Source organism: Protopterus annectens, chromosome 5.part0 (assembly GCF_019279795.1).
Source record: "Protopterus annectens isolate FY-2018-M chromosome 5.part0, PAN1.0, whole genome shotgun sequence".
NCBI classification, from domain to species: Eukaryota; Metazoa; Chordata; order Ceratodontiformes; family Protopteridae; genus Protopterus; species Protopterus annectens.
In genome coordinates, this window is record NC_056735.1 from 1,371,016,334 (window position 1) to 1,371,035,163 (window position 18,830).

Here is an 18,830-nt window from a genome sequence, read left to right on the forward strand (position 1 = left end):
CCCCTTCTTTGGTACTAGGAACAGGCGAGAATAAAATCCTAGGCCCCTTTCTGGCACAGGAACTGACTGAATGGCCCCTATTTGGAGCAACAGAGAAATTTGCTTGTGAGCCTCTGTTCTTTGTAGAGGAGGAATGTCTGGCATGCCTTTGAAAGGAGGCAAGGTATGGAAATAAAACCTGTAACCGTGGTGAATGATATCCAGAACCCATCTGTCTTGGGTAATTAAATCCCAATTTTCTTTGAAAAGAGACAGCCTTCCTCCCAGAGGTGCTGCCAGGCGAGAATGTACTGGCAGCTGAAAAGGCAGGTCATTGGGTCTGCTTACGAAAGGACTGACCCCTGCCCTCACCAGAAGTCTGAGCAGGTGAACTCCCTGTCCTAGGCCTAAAAGAACCTTGAGCTCTGCCCCTACCACGCCTAGACCTACCCCTAGACTGGGAATCATAAGCAGGATAAGTCCACCCCTTAGTAGGCCAATTTCTACTAAACTTCGGAGGCTGCACCTGCAAAAATCCTTAACAGTTTGCATAGACTTAGCCTTGTCCTCCATTTTCTTTAAAACTGCTTCCACAGGCGAACCAAACAACACATCAGACTGTAAAGGAGCATCCAAAATCCTTGTCTTAACATGCTCAGCTAAGTTCTGATCTCTCAACCAGGCGTGCCTACGAAGAACAGAACCAGTGGCAGCCACCCTCGAGGAGGCCTGCACAGCATCAAAACCACACTGCAAGGAATGCTTTCCCACTTGTTCAGAAACATGAACTAAATCCTGCAACTCTTTACACTCAATACCTTCAGCCAGAGCATCCACCTTAGACTTCAATTGTGAAAGGAGATAATTCTGATATTTTAACATATGAAACTGACAATTCAACGCCCTCATGGCTAAAGTGGAAGAAGTGTACACTTTCTTTCCCCATCTATCCAAAGCCCTTGCCTCTTTATCAGGAGGAACAGGATTTTTAACCACAGAAGCCTTCACACCTTTAGGCCCCTGAGAGACAGTTTCTGGGTCTGCCCTAGGACTCTTACAAAGATACTTATGGGCGTCAGGCACCCTATAGTACCTATCCGGTTTAACTGGGGCAGGAGGCAAAGAATCAGGATTTAGTGAAGCCTCTGCAAAAACATCTTCTACCACATTCAGAACAGGAGGTATAGCTAAAGGCCTATGCTGGGGTAAAAACAAGAATTCTCTAAGCCTCTTCCTGGAATCAGAGAAATCTTGGCCTTCCCATTTAAAATGCTCCCTCATGGAATGCAGAGTCTCTGAAAAAGAAAAATCCTCAGGAGGCGAAGCTGAACGAGTAGAATCATCCAGAACATAATCAGAATAAGGAGGATACTCCTGCAAGTCTTCAGCCGAAGACTCAGAAGCCTCCGAACATTGCTCAAAACTCTCAAACTCAGGTTGCACCCTAGGCCTCTTATCAGGAGGGGGCATAGAACCTCTAATCATTGTAATCAAATCCTCTGCCATTTTTAGCATATGCTTCTTAGGCAAAGACCCTGAAACATTCGGAGAAACCCCCACTGAAGCTAAAGTAGGCCTGCCTCGTAAAGAAGCCTTAGAAACAGAAGGCGAGGCCTTAACCACCTTAGGAAGAGAGGGAAGAACAGCCACCTGAGAAGCCCCTTCAGCCTGGCCTACTTCCTGAGAGGACACATCCTGTAACAGTAAAGTTTCTCCCTGAGACTCCAAAGAAACCCCTGGCAGAACCTCCGGCTCCACTGAGCCTTCTAAAGAACCGACGTCCGGGACTGTCGGTTCTTCCATTCTAGGCTTCCCTGCTTTGTCCTTGCGCTTTTGGCTGAAGCGGCGGAGCATCCGACGGCATTTTATAATTACAACGCTTCCCAAACACTAACCTGGCACAGTCTAACCTTCTCTTAATAGTGCGTTTGTTAAATCTAGCACAAGAGCGGCATCCAACAACGTCGTGCTCAGGCCCTAAACAAGGTATACACAAAGTATGGTAATCCCTATGAGGTATCTGTTTCCCACAAGAAATACAGTTATTCACTTTTCTGACATCCGGTTAAATACTGAGGCAAGAAAAACCAAAATATTCCCAACGGGTACTTAGCCAACTTTGATTCGGTCTGAAACTCTGACTTCAGAAACTTTCAGAACGCCAACCTGCACTCGCAAAAACTGCTTCTGCATCGGACCATGCGGCAAAAAAGACTGAGGATATGACGTCGGTCATGCGCATTAGTACCCTGACGTACTGACGTCAGTCTAATGCGCCGTGACCGACGTCAGCCATATACTTTGGTATTCGGGCCGACTGGACAGCGGACTACCCCAATAGTTAGGACTGCAGCAATGTGGAATGAAGAACATCTAGAGCCACGCACCTTCAACCTTCTGATTCAGAAATGGGGGACACCAGAGGTGGATCTCTTTGGCTCCCCCTGCAATCACCAGTTCAGAAGATTCTGCACTAGGACACTATACAGCAGGGCTTGGAAAGTGAATGCCCTATCCTTCCAGTGGGTAAATCTCTTAATTTATGCCTTTCCCTCTCTGCCCCTCCTCTCAAGAGTATTGCTCAAGATAAGACAGGACAGACCAAGGACAATTCTGATTGCCATGGACTGGCCACGCCAACACTGGTACCCACTCCTGTGAAGCCAGTCACCGGTGCCACTCTGGCACCTACACCAGAACCCAACCCTGCTCTCTCAGCAGGGAGGACAGAGCTTGCATTCGCAACAGCAATCCCTATATCTTGCAGCCTGGCCTATTCCTTGAATTCTCCCCCAGTAACCAGCCTAAGCAAGCAGGTGCTGGACGTCATCCTTTAAGCCAGAAGACGGAGTACAAGGAAAGTACAGTTGTGTACACTTACCATAAATGTAGATGTTCGAGTGTATTCACTGTTGCAGTCATCACATTTGGGTTATCTGCTTGTGGTAGTCCTCAGTCGGCCTGATTAACAAAGTCTTGGGTCCTGCGTCAGTTGCTGTCTCATCTTCCATGGTTTTAGGGGTATAAAGCATGCAGCCGACGCCATTACATCAGTTTTTCTTGCCCCAGATGTCAGATGCCACCCATAATGGGAAGCAATTAAATATATATTACACAAGGTTATACCTCCAAACAAAAAGCAAATACACCAAAAAGCTTTTAAGTATAGTAAAGGAGAATAAAGGTATAGCCAAAAGAAGTCAGGGGGCTGGAGAGAGGGTAACCAGAACTGCAACAGTGAATACACTCGAATATCTACATTTATGGTAAGTGTACACAGCTGTACTATGTTCTTCGTGTTTAACTGTTGCAGTCATCACATTTGGGTAGATTCCCAAAGCTAAGGATGGGGGGAGGAATTTAGATAGGATTAGGAGCAGCTATAAGGCCCTGCAACACTGCAGTGGCAAAGCCAGCTCTGGATTTAGAGAAAATTGGCAAATGGTAATGCTTGGTGAAAGTATATACAGAACTCCAGGTAGCAGCTTCTAGGATGTCTCTGGTAGGGACACCTCTGAGAAAGGCTGTAGAGGAAGATGCAGCCCTGATTGAATGGGGTCTAATCCCCTGTGGGATAGGTTTTCCAAGGTGCTTATAGCAGAAATTAATGCAATGGCCTATCCAGTTAGGAATGGTTTGCTTTGAAACAGCCTTCCCCTCTGCCCCTGCAGCAAATGCCACCAGCAGTTGTTCAGATTTCCTTTGAGGTTTAGTTCTGTCCAAGTAAAATATGAGTTGTCTGTGCACATCTAAGGAGTGCAGTATCCATTCCCCTTTGTTCTGTGGATTAGAAAAGAAGGTTGGCAAATAAATGGACTGATTAAGAGCCACACTGGATACCACCTTGGGCATGAAAGAGGGATTGATCCTGAGGGACATCCTGTCCGCATGAAAGATGATGAAAGGTTCCACTGCCATAAGGGCCTCTAATTCAGATACCCTACTTGCTGAAGTGATAGCTAAAAAGGAAAGCCATTTTCCAAAAAAGAAATTTTTAACTCTGCAGTTGCAGCTGGCTCAAAAGGAGGAAGAGTGAGCTTTTCCAATATAAAATTAAGGTCCCAGGCTGGAGTTGTGTCTCTCCTGGGTAGTCTTAAGTTTTTGGCCCCTCTGAGGAACTGCTTGAGCAGTGGTAAGAAAACAGGGGTGGGTTCTGAGTTGTAATGAGCTGAAATGGCTGAGGCGTGAATTTTGATGGGGGAAAAAGAAAGGCCCTTGTGAGTCATCTCAGTTAAGTATTGAAGTATCTGAGGTAAATTAGGCACTGCTGTGGCCATCCCTTGAGTTTGGTTCCAGGCACAGAATCTTCTCCATTTTTCAGCATAAGATTTTCTAATACTAGGCCTCATTGCCTCGAAAATGACATCCAACACTTGTTTACTGAGGGATGATAACTGAGAGATTAGGTAATTAGCCAGGCTGCCAGGTTCAGGGTTTGAAGCTGGGGGTGCATAATCTGGCTCTCCTGCTGAGCATGGTAGGGGTCTGAGGTAGGTGCCATGGAGCCAGCTGTGATACACTGCGCAAGAGGGGCTACCAGTGCTGGCGTGGTCAGTCTAGTGCAATCAGTATCATTCTTGGTTTGTCCTGTTTGATCTTTAGTAGTACTTTGGAGAGGAGAGGCAAAGGAGGAAAGGCATAAACAGATAGATTTTTCCAGCTGAAGGAAAGAGCATCCACTTTCCATGCTTGTTTGTGAGGAGTCTTTGTGCAGAATTTGTCCAATTGGTAGTTCTGGGGGGAGGCAAACAGGTCTATATCTGGGATCCCCCATTCGTTGATCAACATGCTGAAAATCTTTGGTTCTAGTTTCCACTCGTGTGGGTCCATGAAATTTCTGCTTAGTTCGTCTGCCATTGAATTTAGTTTTCCTGGCAGGAACTGAACCTGTAGATGCACTTGGTAGCTCAAGGCTGTCTTCCACAGAGCCATGGCTAGTCTGCAGAGGGGGTAAGAATGGGTACCCCCCCCCCGCTTATTTATGTAACACATAACAGTGGTGGTGTCCGTCTTTACCATTAATTGTCCTGGATGAATGTGGCCCTTGAAGGCTGTCAGAGCATTCTGTACAGCTAACATTTCTTTTTGATTGATATGCAGGTGCATTTGACTTGGGTTCCATTTGCCCTGAATGCACTTCCCTGCCAGGTGAGCCCCCCAGGCATATTCTGATGCATCTGTTGTTAGGGTTTGTGCAGCAGGGGGTAGAGTGAATGGTAGTCCCTTGTTTTGATGGCAGGCCTCTGCCCACCAAAGGAATTCTAACCGTAGGCAAGGTATGATAGGAATCATTGCTTCTAGGTCGTGAGAATGTTGACACCATAGACTTTTTAGATACCATTGTAGTTTCCTCATATGCAGTCTTGCATATGGAATTAGTAGAATGCACAAGGCCACGAACCCCAAGTCTTGCACTATTTGCCTTGCAGATGACAAGGTTTTTGTGGCCACTAATTTGAAGTAAGTTGTCAAACGAATTTGTTTCTCTGGCATGAGGAAAGCCATCTGGGACGTTGTGTTCGAGCTTGCTCCCAGGAATATAATTTTTTGACAGGGTACCAGATGTGATTTCTTTTTGTTTATGGTGTACCCCAGACAAGTTAACACCTTTTGTACAAATGCCAGATGATTCAGAAGTATGTTCTGGCTTTCTGCCTGAATTAGACAATCGTCCAGGTATGGGTACATTTGAATATTTCTTTGCCTGCAAAATGCAATGACTGGAGCTAGGCACTTTGTGAATACCCTGGGTGCATTAGATAAGCCAAAGGGCAGTGCAGAGAACTGATAGTGCATGCAGCCTGCTTTGAAGTGTAGGTACTTTCTGCAAGATTCCCTGATTGGGATGTGCAGGTAGGCTTCCTTTAAATCCAGTGTTGCCAACCAGGCATCTTTGCCTATCATGGGAAGCAACTGGTGAAGTGTTAGCATCTTGAATTTTGGAATCACCAAAAAGGTGTTTAGGATAGACATGTCCAGGTTAGCACGCCATGAGTTGTCTTTTCTGGGTACCAGGAAAAGTCTTTGAGTAGAAACCTTGTCCCTTTTCCTCTTCTGGTACAGTCTGAATAGCCTTTAATCTTAAGAGAGAGAGTACTTGCTTTTGAGCCTCTGCCCACTGATTTGGGGGTAGATCTGGCCAACCGTTTGGGGTTGGTAACATGTGGAAGTGAAATCTGTATACTTGGGAAACTGTTTAAAACCCATATGTCCTGGGTAATGAGTTCCCAGTTTTTTGCTTGCAGAGCAATCTTTCCCCCTAAAGGAGCAGTCAGTTGAGAAGTGCTTGGAAGTTTTAAAGTTAAGTCACTGAGACAGCTTACCATAGGGGGGAGCCACCCACTGCTTAGTACTGTGCGCACCCTGGGTCTGAAGCCTAGGTGTTCTGCTGGTTCGGGGTTTGAACTGAAAAGGCTTGGAAGAAGCAGGAAAGGACCACTTTTTTGAGGGCCAATGCCTACTAACTCTAGGAGGCTGCACTTTTAAGAAATCTTTAACAGTTTGCATAGATTTAGCTTTTTCCTCCAACTTTTTAAGTACTACGTCTGCTCTGTCGCCAAACAGGTGGTCCTGATTTAAAGAAGCATCCAGCAATTTAGTTTTAATATGATCTGGCAAAGATTATTCAAGCCAAGCATGCCTTTTAAGTACAGACCCAGTGACAGCAGCCCTGGAAGATGCCTCTAGTGAATCAAAACCACATTGCAAAGCATGTTTTCCAACCTGATCGGCAGAATGCATTAAATCCTGTAAATCCTTATTTTCAGCACAATCAAGAATGAACATCTTTTACTGTTTAAGCAATCCAATAATATGCTGCTGATACTTTAACATATGAAACTGGCAATTTAAGGTCCTGATGGCCAAGGTTGCAGAGGTGTATACCTTCTTACCCAGTCTATCCAGGGCCCTGGAATCTCTATCAGAGGGGGTAGGATTTTTGGCAGTAGTAGCCTTAATGTCCTTGGGTCCCTGTGAAATGGTCTCAGGATCCACAGTAGGATTTTTAAAAAGGAACTTGTGAGACTCAGGAACCCTGTAATATCTATCAGGTGTTCCGGGAGCAGGAGGTAAAGAGTCAGGGGGCCAAGCTAGATTCTGAAAAGGCATCGTCAACAATGTCCGGCACAGGAGGGACAGCTAAAGGCCTGTGCTGGGGCAGGAGTAAGAAATCTCGAAGCCTCTTTTTAGAATCAGAGTAATCCTGGCTTTCCCAGTGAAAATGCTCCCTAAGGGTATGCAAGGTTTCACCAAAAGAAAAATCCTCTGGGGAAGAAGCAGAGGGAATAGAGTCCTCTGCATCAGAATCCTCACAGGTAGATAAGGGTAAATCCTGGTCATCAGAGGAGACAAAAATTTCAAAATCCTGGTCAGAAGTATCATAAGCAAATTCAGTCCTAGATCTCTTAGAGGGGGAAGGGTGTCTTCCCCTGATTAAAGTAATAAGGTCTTCAACCATTCTTATCATTTTTTTTTTAAGCATAGAGGCCTGACCATGCGGTCTGGGCGACAGTTTCTTAGGCATGGTTCGAGTTTTAGGCCTAGAAAAAGAAGATGGCGTTGGTTTAATATGCAAGTCAGTAGGCCTGAATACACCCTCAGAAGTCGGTGCCTGCACAGCGGCTCCGGACCTACCAAGGTAGACACATCTGCAGGTTCCACAGTTGAAGCATCTCGCGGCATACCGGACTCCGAATGGGTCTCAGTAGAGGCCTGCAAATCTGAAGTAGCGGGTATCAGGGTCTGTGAAAGCGCCTCACTGAGTACCGGTGAACTGGCGACTAGCTTAGGAGAAGCATCGTCGGCAGCTTTGGACCTAGGCGGCCTGTCTCTGTCTTTATCTTTGCATTTTTTTGGAATGTCGGTAGGCTTATCGAAGACATATCTGGATAACTGAATCGCGCACCAAAATATTTAGAAGCGAAAATGTACCGATGATGAACAGTTCGTGGTTTAAATAAGGCACAAAACCAACAGCAAGGAACATTGTGGTCGGGGCCTAGGCAAGTAATACAGTATGAATGAAAATCTTTATGAGGTATTTGCTTTCTACAAGAAATACAATTATTGACTTTTACTGACATCGGTTTAGAGCAAGAAAAAGTTTCCCCAATGGGGTACTTAGCTTTAGTTGAAGACTTCGGTTCTGAAACTCGAAAACGAAAAATTTAGGAGTCGGCTGACCAGCACTTGCAAACTGCTTCTGCTTCGGGCACCGCAAGGCAAGAAAGACTGATATAATGGCGTCAGTTGAATCATTTATGCTTTATACCCCTGACTACCTGATGTCACGGAAGATGAGACAGCAACCGACGCAGGACCCAAGACTTTGATAATCAGGCCAACTGAGGGCTACTGCAAGCAGATAACCCAAATGAGATGACTGCAACAGTGAAACACGAAGAACATATCCTATTCTGTTAAGTGGAAAAGGTACTGCTCCTGGATTCAATCTAAAGAAGGACACAACTCTGCCCTCCCTGCCTCTAATCCTGGATTACCTAGCAGATCTACTCCATAGAGGCCTATCCTCCTCCTGCATTAAGATCCATGCCTCTGCCATTTTGGCTCATTACAACACAGACACCTCTCTTCTCTCACCCTCTTATCAAACAGCTCCTGAGAGGGGCAAACAACTTAAGGCTGCCATGGAGAGCACCCTCCTTTGCTTGGGACCTTAACTTTGTACTGGAAAAGCTCACGCTACCTCTCCTTTGAGCCTGCAGTGTCAGCAGAGTTAAAATTCCTCTCTTGGAAAACAGCCTTGTTTCTGGCTATCACTTCAGCTAGAAGAGTGTCTGAGTTACAAGCACTTATGGCCGGTGAACCCTTCATTACTTTCCATGCTGACAGGGTCTCCCTCTTGACTAACCCTTCCTTTATGCCTAAAGTGGTGTCCAGTGTGGCTCTCAACCAATCTATCCATCTGCCTACCCTCTTCCCTAATCCTCAAAATAAAGGGGAAAGGATCCTGCACTCCTTGGACGTGCACAGACAGCTCAGATTCTACCTTAACAGGACTACACCCTTCAGAAAATCTGACCAGTTACTAGTCAGCTTTGCAACAGAGGCAGAGGGCAAGGCCATTTCACAGCAAACAGTTTCCAAATGGATAGCACACTGCATCCATTTCTGCTACAAGCAATATGGGAAACCAACCCTCAGGGGGTCAAGGACACATTCCACTAGGGCAACTTCTACCTCTACAGCATTCCTCAAGGGAGTCCCCGCCAGGGACATCCTGGAAGCTGCTACCTGGAGTACTGTACACACCTTCGCCAAGCATTACCACCTGCCTATCTTTTCCAATCCAAGGCAGGCTTTGCAAAAGCATTCCTGCAAGGCATTCTAGCCAGCCCTAAATCTTCTTGACTGCCTCCACCCTTCTTCAGCTTTGGGAATCTACCCAAGTATGATGACTGCAACAGTGAAACACGAAGAACATAGTACAGTTGTGTACACGTACCATAAACGTAGATGTTCAAGTGCATTCACTGTTGCAGTCCTAGTTTCCCTCCCTCCAGCCCCCTGGTTTTCTCACTCTCTCTCTCTAAACTCTCTATGCCTTTTACTACCCCCCCTTTTCAGGGGTATTGGTATTTACTTTTTACTGGTGGTGTTTTTCCCCACCTTAGTTCCCTACTGAGGGGCTCCTGACATTTGGGGCAAGAAAAACTGATGTAATGGCGTCGGGCTGCCTGTTTTTATACCCCCGATGACCTGACGTCAATCCTGGAGCGACAGCATCTGAAGCAAAAATACTAAGTCTCTGATATTCGGGGCGACTGAGGGCTACCTGCAGGCAGATAACCCAAGTGTGATGACTGCAACAGTGAATGCATTCCAACCTCTACATTTATGGTAAGTGTTTATTAACCGTACTTTCCCTCTCTGGGGAACTGACAACAGTAAGCCCAGGAAATCTCCTGACCTCTGTTTTTGATGTTAATATTTTTCTTGCTGTGGCCTCTTCCCAGTTTGCTTTTTCTTTTCCTCTGCCTGTGAGGAAATGACCAAAGATAACATCTGCTATAGGTGGGGGGATGACAGTGAAACAGTTGTTTCAGTAACTACTCTGTCTTACCCTTATCCAGCATTTCAAACAAAAGTTCTCATCAGGAAGTTGAAAAAGCAACTTAAGGATTTGTCCAGCAGGGGGATAGTCTTCAGATGGGCACATCTCCTTATTACTGACCCCAAAGCTGATGCATTACAATATACAACAGCAGCATCGTGGTTGCATTTTATTTAGTGTTTTGCTACCTGATTTAACAGGCTATCGCAAGTTTAACACTGTATCTTTCAGAACTCTGTCTGATATTTCCTCAACTTTGTCTTTTAACTGAGACAGCAGTGACCCCCGGCACCTCAACATATGTGTTAGGCAACTCACAACCTTGTTCCCAAACTGCTTCAGTATATTACTATCCCTGAAACTGGGAAATGGGTATCTGGTTGGAGCCACTGTAGCTTGCACTTAGTAGCTGGGATAGCAACACAGTTTAAGAAAGATATTTTCAGGACTCCACAACCCTGTAAAAGTGGTCTGGATTTCCGGGATCAGAGATTGGCGGTCTGGTCTCAAAGGTACATTACTAAGTGGATCCACCAAAACTTCCATTACTGGAGGTATTACTAAACGGTTTGGTTTACATAAGCCCTGTAGGTCTCTGTATCTGTTCTGGATACTGGAGCTTGCAGTTTAAAATGATACTTTATTCTGCTGAGGATACCATCAGTTGAAAAATCCCCTTGTGAGGAGGTAGAGGATAAGGTGTCCTCAGTTGCTGACTCATAACTAGGAGGAAAAGAAAGGACATTTGGTTCACAAAGTTAAGTTCCTCTACTTCTGAATGAAATAAACTTGAGTCATTGAGAGAGAGGGGTTCTCCCTTCTTCTAAGACTAGGGCCTCTTGCACTTATCTCTGCTCTGAAGATGGCAGCAGGTTTGCAAGGAAGTACAAACATTCCTCAACCAACTTCATTAAGTGTTCACAATGAATCGGGAAAGCAGACAGAGATGAAGGTCCACTCTATTCATGCTGAGGCAAAATGGGCCTGGATTTGAAAGTGTCCGCCTTTAAGGTCCCTAGCAACAGGTGAATGCTGATGACTCAGTTTTTGGAATTGTAGCTGCCCTCATGCACCACAACAGAAGGGAAATACACCTCACCTTCAGTGTTCAAGATATTGCTGTTAGAACCAACACCCATGTGGAGGCATCTGAAATGGCAGACAACTATAAGATAGCTTGGAAGAATGTGCTATCATTCAAGCTCATGGATGGTTGCTGAGGCCTCAGTCCTGTCTGTAGATGTCAGAGATGGAGGCTGCCAAAACACCTCACCAGACTCCACTCCCTTAAACCTAGTAAGGTCAATGGCCACCAATGGAATCCTGTCCACCTCCTCCCTTACATCCTTTCTCATGTGGGTGCTCCTTATCCATTTTACAGGGGACATCCATGGTAGTCTTTGACAATACTATAGCAGCCTTGGTTAAGACATATATCCTTCTATGTTCAAGACAGCCTTGGGGTCTCTTCTCTCCACTTAATGTTCTTCTGGGTAAAGTGTGCACAATGAAGGGAGTTACAGACAATGTGATTCAGGCCAATTAGAGAACAAACACTAGGCATGGGAATTTTTAAATGAGGTCGGCTTCCTACTTGAAATGCACCTAGAAGCTTTAACGTCTGACATCTACACAAGACATCCAAAAAAAAAAAAAAGACAAAAAACACAAAAGCTATACACATGGACAGTATAACCTAAGAGGTTAAAAACATTTCCCCAGTAGAGTGCCTATCTGAAAACTCTAGAAGCCATGCCAAACCAACAAACTGACAAATGCTAGCATAACATACATCAATCTGCATTCAAACTGTGGCAAAATATGGCAAAGGTGGATGCCCCTCTTGTACTATGGATGTGCAGATACCCAGGCAGGAGAACATTTGGCTAGGAGGAGAAAGGCAGCAAGGTTCAAAGTTGGGTCAGATGTCAAGCCTTCTGAGGAAGAAGTTTTAAGAAGTTATCACAACTGCAACAAGAGAAAAAGTGATGAACATTCTTTGCTTCCAAATGGGCTTGAATGTCTTGACGACTAGAATAACAATCATCTCTTTTACGTTGGTATGCCTTTGACTTTGGATTTTGTCACACATACATCTCTTGGGCCCTCAGCTCTTGGCTGTACCAAGGAGTTGGTGTAAGTGTTTGGACATAAACTGAAAGCCACCCAGTGATTAAAGAGCACTTGTATCCACCATCAAAACCTTTTCTTGATGCAAGGCAATTAGCGGTTATGAGGCACTACAGGGACTGGATGTGCTGACACTACCTGCTCTGCATGTCTAACCTTGTTAGGGGTACAATCAAAATGGAAGAGGCCATGTAGCCCAGTACTCTGATTACATTGTAGTAAACTCTCTCTCTCTTATTACTCAACTAAATTAACTTAACAAAAAAGAATTTTGTCTAAAAAGAAGGCCCTACAATACTTTGCACCACCCAGCAGTGCCCACAGAAGCAGGACTTGTTTACTGGGTATCAGATGTGATTTTGGAAGACTTAAACAAAGAGGGACCTAGGATTTGAAAGCAAGTCTGAGTGAATTGTAGAGTCTTCTTTATCTCCTTTACAGCTGCTGCTTGAATGAGGTAAGTCATCTAGGGTAAGGTGAGTGCCCTTGTTTCTACAGTTATTTGAGCCATACACATTAACATCCTGGGTGCAGCATACAAAACAAAAGGAACTGAGATGAACTGCTTTGAATCCCACAAATTATCTGCACATAGGTAGACATTCTTTATGTTCAGACTGACAATGTAAGCCTGTGGGATGAGGTGTTTAGGCCTTGCAGACCTGAAGGGGAGGGACACATGAAGACTTTGATCTTAAGAACTGCAGTCTGAAACGCTACCTTAAAATTCAAATCACCCAACTGCACTGGACGATTTCCTCCCATTAAGTTAGAGGCCCAATAAACCCTCTATTATTTGGGCGGGAAGAGTGTAAGAAGACATATCGGGAAGCATGCGAGTTTGGAGGAGAGATGAGCACGAATAAGTTACAGCTGATTCTGTGTCATGTTTTGATGGTCCCCATGTTTTCCTTTTTTTGTCTGTCTGCCAATTTAATTTTTTAAGTAGCCTTTTTTTAACCTGTGTTCTTCTGTCTTGTTCCAAAATACAGGCCAGCTTTTTGTAGGGTATTTTATTTTTATTTATTTATTTGTTGCTATATTTTGGTGCAGGGGAATTAAACAACTGTTTACAGACTGTATCATCTTCCCTTTTTCCTCAGGTCTTTTAAACAACTTTCCTCCAGAAGGTGCTATGAAGAGCACCTTTTCCAGTGCAGCATTAAGGAACTTTGCTTTAACATGGCCTAGCAGGGGCTCTGTCCTCAGTCAGGTATGCTTCATGACGGACTCCATAGCTGCTACCATGAATGATAACATACATTACACCACTGCCACATTTAATGGAGAATTTGGCTGCCTGAGAACTGAGGTTGCATAGGTCTAACATTTTATCTTTAGGGTACCTGTTCTGTACACCCTCAGTTTTCCTTTAATCAAGACAGGAATGTTTTCTGATACTTCAACAAGTGAGTTTGGAAATTAAGTGCCTTGAAGATCAGGACAGCAGAGGTACAGATTTCCTTCCCACATTTGTTCAGAATTTTAGTCTTCCTATCACCAGAAAGTGACTTCATTTAATCCAAAGTTATTCACTTACTGGAATATAAGGATATCATAACTGGATTTGTAATAAGAGTTTTTTTTAACAGTATTTGAAAGAAACACCAACCCTGAAAAAACAGTCAGGTCTTCTGGGAGGAAAGGCGTGGGAATTTGGCTCCAAACATGCATTAACAAAGCATCCTCCATGATGTAAATGACTGCAGAAATGGCAAAGGGTTTTGGTTTAAGCAGATCTAATAGCCTCGTGTATGCTTAGATGGGCTGGACAGACTTTTACATCCTTCTTTTGAACAGAACCTTATTCCATGAATGGTGTACACCAATGACACATTCTATGGTGGAGAAGCTGAAGACCACAGTCAGAATCATATACAGAAAGGGAAACATCTGGTGAATACTGGCCACTTTATCTGCTTCTGAGCCAGAGTCCTGGAGGGGGAGTTCACTTTCCTCTTCTGAGAAGGGACCTCTAACACTGATGGGGAACTACGAGGTCTTACTGAAAAGTATAAAATCCTTAGCCATCCTTATAAGACTCAGAATGGGGATAGGAAGATGGTTTGCCATACTGTGGCAAAATGTCATTTGTTTATTTTTGTCTTTGATCTTGGAACTACTGATGTCCTCTTGGTCAAAGTCTGCTTTCACCATCTGATGCAATAAGAAAGGTGTCTGAATCAGACGCCCACAGTGAAACCTCCAGACCAACGGACTGCTGGAAGTACTCTGCTTGGAAGGACATATTACTGCCTGAGAATATGGCAGCATCTAGAAGGGCAATGACAAAGGTCTCAGTTGAAACAGATTCCAAAGGCGCAGGCTGCAAAAGCACTTCACTGGACCAAATATTCTCAAGTCTGAAGGGTTAAGACTCCGCCATCTGAATACTTATCTGCCAACTCTGGAAATCACGCCTAATTAAACCAATGAACTGACAGTTCTTTTGGCATAACACATTCAAGCTTCAGCACACTAGGGAAAGAAAGAAATAAAGATGGCATGAAATGATGCCCCTCTTATACCACTTATGTCCTGGAGTCCATGTGGGAAGGTGGTCCACCTGGTCTGGTTGGGGAAGTTTGCCAAGCTCTGGATGTCAAGCCTAGCTATCAGCCTTTTTGCAGCTGAAGTCCCAAGTGTTATGACTAACAGTAAACTCTACAATGAACAACAAAACTGAAACATTAAAAAGCATACTGTCACTGTTGGTTATAATTATATATGCTGCATTTTGCTATACATTATGAACATGAGTAAACATGACATTTCTTTCAATGTAATCTATATATAGCAGAACGTTAACATTACTTCTCAGCATGACTAAGAAGCGATAGTTTAAAAACCTCAGCCACCTAAAAGGTGAACAGAAATAATAAACTAACACTAAGGTGGTCAAAAATAATAAGAAAGTAACACTATTATATAATTTTATGTGCAGCTGACTCTCATGGATAAAAAAATGCATTCACTGTTTATTCTACTGTGCAGAGGCACAAAACCTTGACTCACCCATACAACCTAGGTTTGCAGTAACAAGCCTGGATAGAGAAGAAGCTGCTCAGCCAGGTATGCATCTAAGAACAGAACACTCATCTTGGGAGGGTGGGGGCAGTGGCAGACAGGTTTTGTTACTTGATCACAAACTCTCAAAGGATAAGAAACAGAAGAATCTTACTGACTGCAGCATGCTGTCTTACCAAGCAGTACAATAACATGCACCACTAGGCAGTGAACACCCTTATTTCAGTAGTGCGTGTGTGTGATACTAGGCTGTTCAAGGGCATGGAACTAGGTACCAAATAACCCAATTACCTGAAGGTAATAGCTGCTCAGCCAAACTCTCATCCCAACAGCCCATTTCAGCAGGCGGAAGGGGCAACAAATGGACTTGGAAAGACCTGATGGTCAAGGCTGCACACAACAACAAAAAAATTTGTATTTTAATAAATATGCCTACCAGAACAGGGGGATTCCATGTTGTAGAAGGAGTACTCTTTGGTTGCCAATTAGATCCTCCAGTTAATTTTTTTTCTCCTGCATGACTCCAGTGAATATCACTTTTCAAGAAGGGAAAACAATGAAGATTACTAACAGATGTTTTTACAGGCAAGGAAAATGAAATACCATACTATTATTAGCATTTGATAAATTCAACTAATTTTACTCTTCATCAAAAATAATGCTTATAAACTAGCATATTTCTAAATATATAACTTTTTAGTTACAGCTAAGTGATAACTGTTTCAGTGCACTGATTGCATGCCTCTGTTTTAATACTTATTAGCAGTTATATGTGTTTTAATACTTATTAGCAGTCATATACCTCTGATGTGATACATTAAGCTTACTAAATAACAGACTCAACATACAAGTTATCTGCAAAAATGTCTGTAGCTAACTAACTGATTTTTCTGTTATACCCACACCTGATATATCACACATACCTGACAGGCACACAACTCAACCAGTAAAGGGGACATGGCAGTACCAGCAGGATACACTCAGCCTCTGAATTCAAATGGACTGCTATCAAAATGAGCAGGTACATGTAAGACAGGAACAACACTAGTAGACAAAATATTAGTGTTGGAAGCCTATTGCAATGAGTAACTACTGCAAAGGATCCCAAATTAAAAAAAAATATATATATATATATCCTTGGGGTGGGGGTGGGGGTTGTAACATAACTGCCAGGGGTGGGAGGGTGGCATAATGGTTAAAGTGTTTACCTTATAGACACAAGGTGCAGGGATTGATTCTGACATGGGGTAACTGGCTAGGCTTATAACAGCCTACATGGGCAGTTAGCCTAGTACTAACATATGAACCTATAAGGCTGCAAAAGGAGTCCCAGCTCCTAAAATCACAGTCCAAGTGACAATGTTTAGTAAAGGAGTGAACTAGTGACCGACCACCACAAACAGGCCTGTGGAGGAAACACTTCTACAGCAAGCAGTTGAGGTAGCTACACCATTGGTGGGCAGCAGTATTGTTCAATGGGTGGTTCTTGACATGGCAAACCAGAACAGTCAACAATCAACATGGCAAGAGGTGCTTAAATCCACTGTTAAAAGTCCACTGATCTCTGAAGCAAAAGAAGTGCAAAGCTGATTTGACTTCTGAATTCACCTTCTTCAGGTAAAATCTGAGCTGGTCATGCATCTCTACAGTATGAAGTCCACTTTCCCCCCTGGATTCTAACCCAGAAAAAAATGATGAGTGGACTGTTAAATCAAAATTCTGAGAACACTTTTTAGAAGAAACCACTGGCAACAACTAAGGAACATCCATTCCTTTTGGGGAAAAAGTTCCTTGCATAAAGCAGACTACAGCTTGAACACCCAGTTAGCAAAAGGGCAATGTTAAGAGATTCACTTCAGAAACGCCAAACAAAATAGTTTTAAATGAGGACGGGAAAGGATATCAAATTACTAAGCTCAACTTGCAAAGAGAAGAAAGGAATTGTCAAAGGGATGTGAAAGTAAAGAAAACTCTTGAAAGGGTTGCTTAACCAATGGGTATTGGGCAACAGTTCTGCACTGCACAACCGTTACGAACATAGAGATTCCTGAAACATGTAACCTGATTGTGGAATAAATGAGATCAAAGTCATAAAGGTAGCAGGGGTAGGTTAGAATTAAATGAAAATTTAACCAGCTAAGGCTGAATATCTTTTTTGAATAAATGGAGAGGCAGCTCCACTTAGCCCAAATTGAATGACAAATAGAAGAATTTCTGCTACCTTTGGAAGTCCAGTGGGAGACAGAGTTTTAAAGTAGGACAAAGGCCCTGAGGTGTACCCAAACATCACTCAATTCAAGAAAGGAGTCATTGTCTTGTACGGGGATTTATGAACAGACAGGGACCCAACAGACTGAAACCACACCTCCTATCATTTCCCTGGAATATGAATAGCTTAGTGTGATGCCTTGCTCTATAAACCTCCTTGTATAACCTGAGACACTAGTCACAAGCCAAACCAACTCTCATTACCCGTATTATTAAATTCCACAGCACCACACATGCTTTCTTCACTCAGGCACCTACTCTTTGTCAGTTAGTTTACAACGAATTTGAGTTTTATTGTAACATTAAGTTAGGTAGTTGAGACCTGAAGGTTAGTGAAAAATGGGGCAGTATACAGGAAAGCTTACACTAAAAGTAGAGGCTATATTCTGGCCATGTCAGTGAGGTAGATTTTTACTATGTAATGTATGCAGTTTTTGATGAGTTAAACCACATGTGATACAGGATATTTTAAGTATGACGACACACTGTAATTTTGTGCAATTTTTATATGTTTTGTCATGGTGATCTTGGCAGAGGTGATGGTGAATAGTTTTGAGATAAAGAGCAGTAATTTTGCCTTTATTAAAGAATTATTTAGCCGTGTTTCAGTTGATGAGGATTGTTATGCAAGGTCTTGAAGTGGAGTGTTGTGCTGAGCAGATTTCCCCCTTTCACTGCTTGTGCTGTGTTTAGGAGGTAGTTGTGAAACTACTGCAGTGAAGAGATGAAGAACCCTGACAAACCTGTGTAAGAGTTTCTGGTGGGAGACAATATCAAACTCTTGGTAAGTCTAGGAATGTGGAGATTGGATTTCTGACATTTCTGTGGGTGTTGACAATCAATATTAACAAAATTTAGCAGTAGTTCTGCTGTGATGAAGACTGAAACCATGTTGGGCTGAAGACAAACTGGTGACCTATTAGACGTTGTGTGTGAACAGATTTATTAAAACTTCTGATAGCGGGGATAAAGTAGCAGTTGGCCTGTAGTTTGAACGATTGGTATTGATCCTGTCCTTGTGGAGTTGAACAATGAGTTTTATCCATGGTGAGTAGACTTTATTTTCAGATGCATATCTGTTTTTTTTCAAAGCGGAGACTTTATATGCAATAGCCTCAGCTGCTATTTTAAGATTCTTTAGGTCTTTTGTCAAGTGCAGTTGCAGTAGGATTTAATTTTTTGAGAGTATCTGTGGGAAATGGTTGAAAGGAAACATGTTGAAGGAAGTTGAGTAGAAACATGAATATCTTGATTGGTTAGTTGCTTAGTTTGTTAATGACTGTACTGTCTGTAGAAAGTGAGAACTGAATTAAAAAAAAAAAAGACACTGAATTTGATTGGCTATGGTATC

General features: G+C 43.3%; 1 protein-coding gene across 1 annotated transcript in view; it reads right to left on the reverse strand.

The window, feature by feature from the left end:
• PICALM (phosphatidylinositol binding clathrin assembly protein) overlaps positions 1-18,830 on the reverse strand; it is a 1,485,257-nt gene that overhangs the window by 404,972 nt on the left and 1,061,455 nt on the right. The window contains exon 10 of the mRNA XM_044072003.1: positions 15,648-15,747. Coding sequence (XP_043927938.1) covers positions 15,648-15,747 — 100 coding nt within the window. The remainder of the gene's footprint in view (positions 1-15,647; positions 15,748-18,830) is intronic.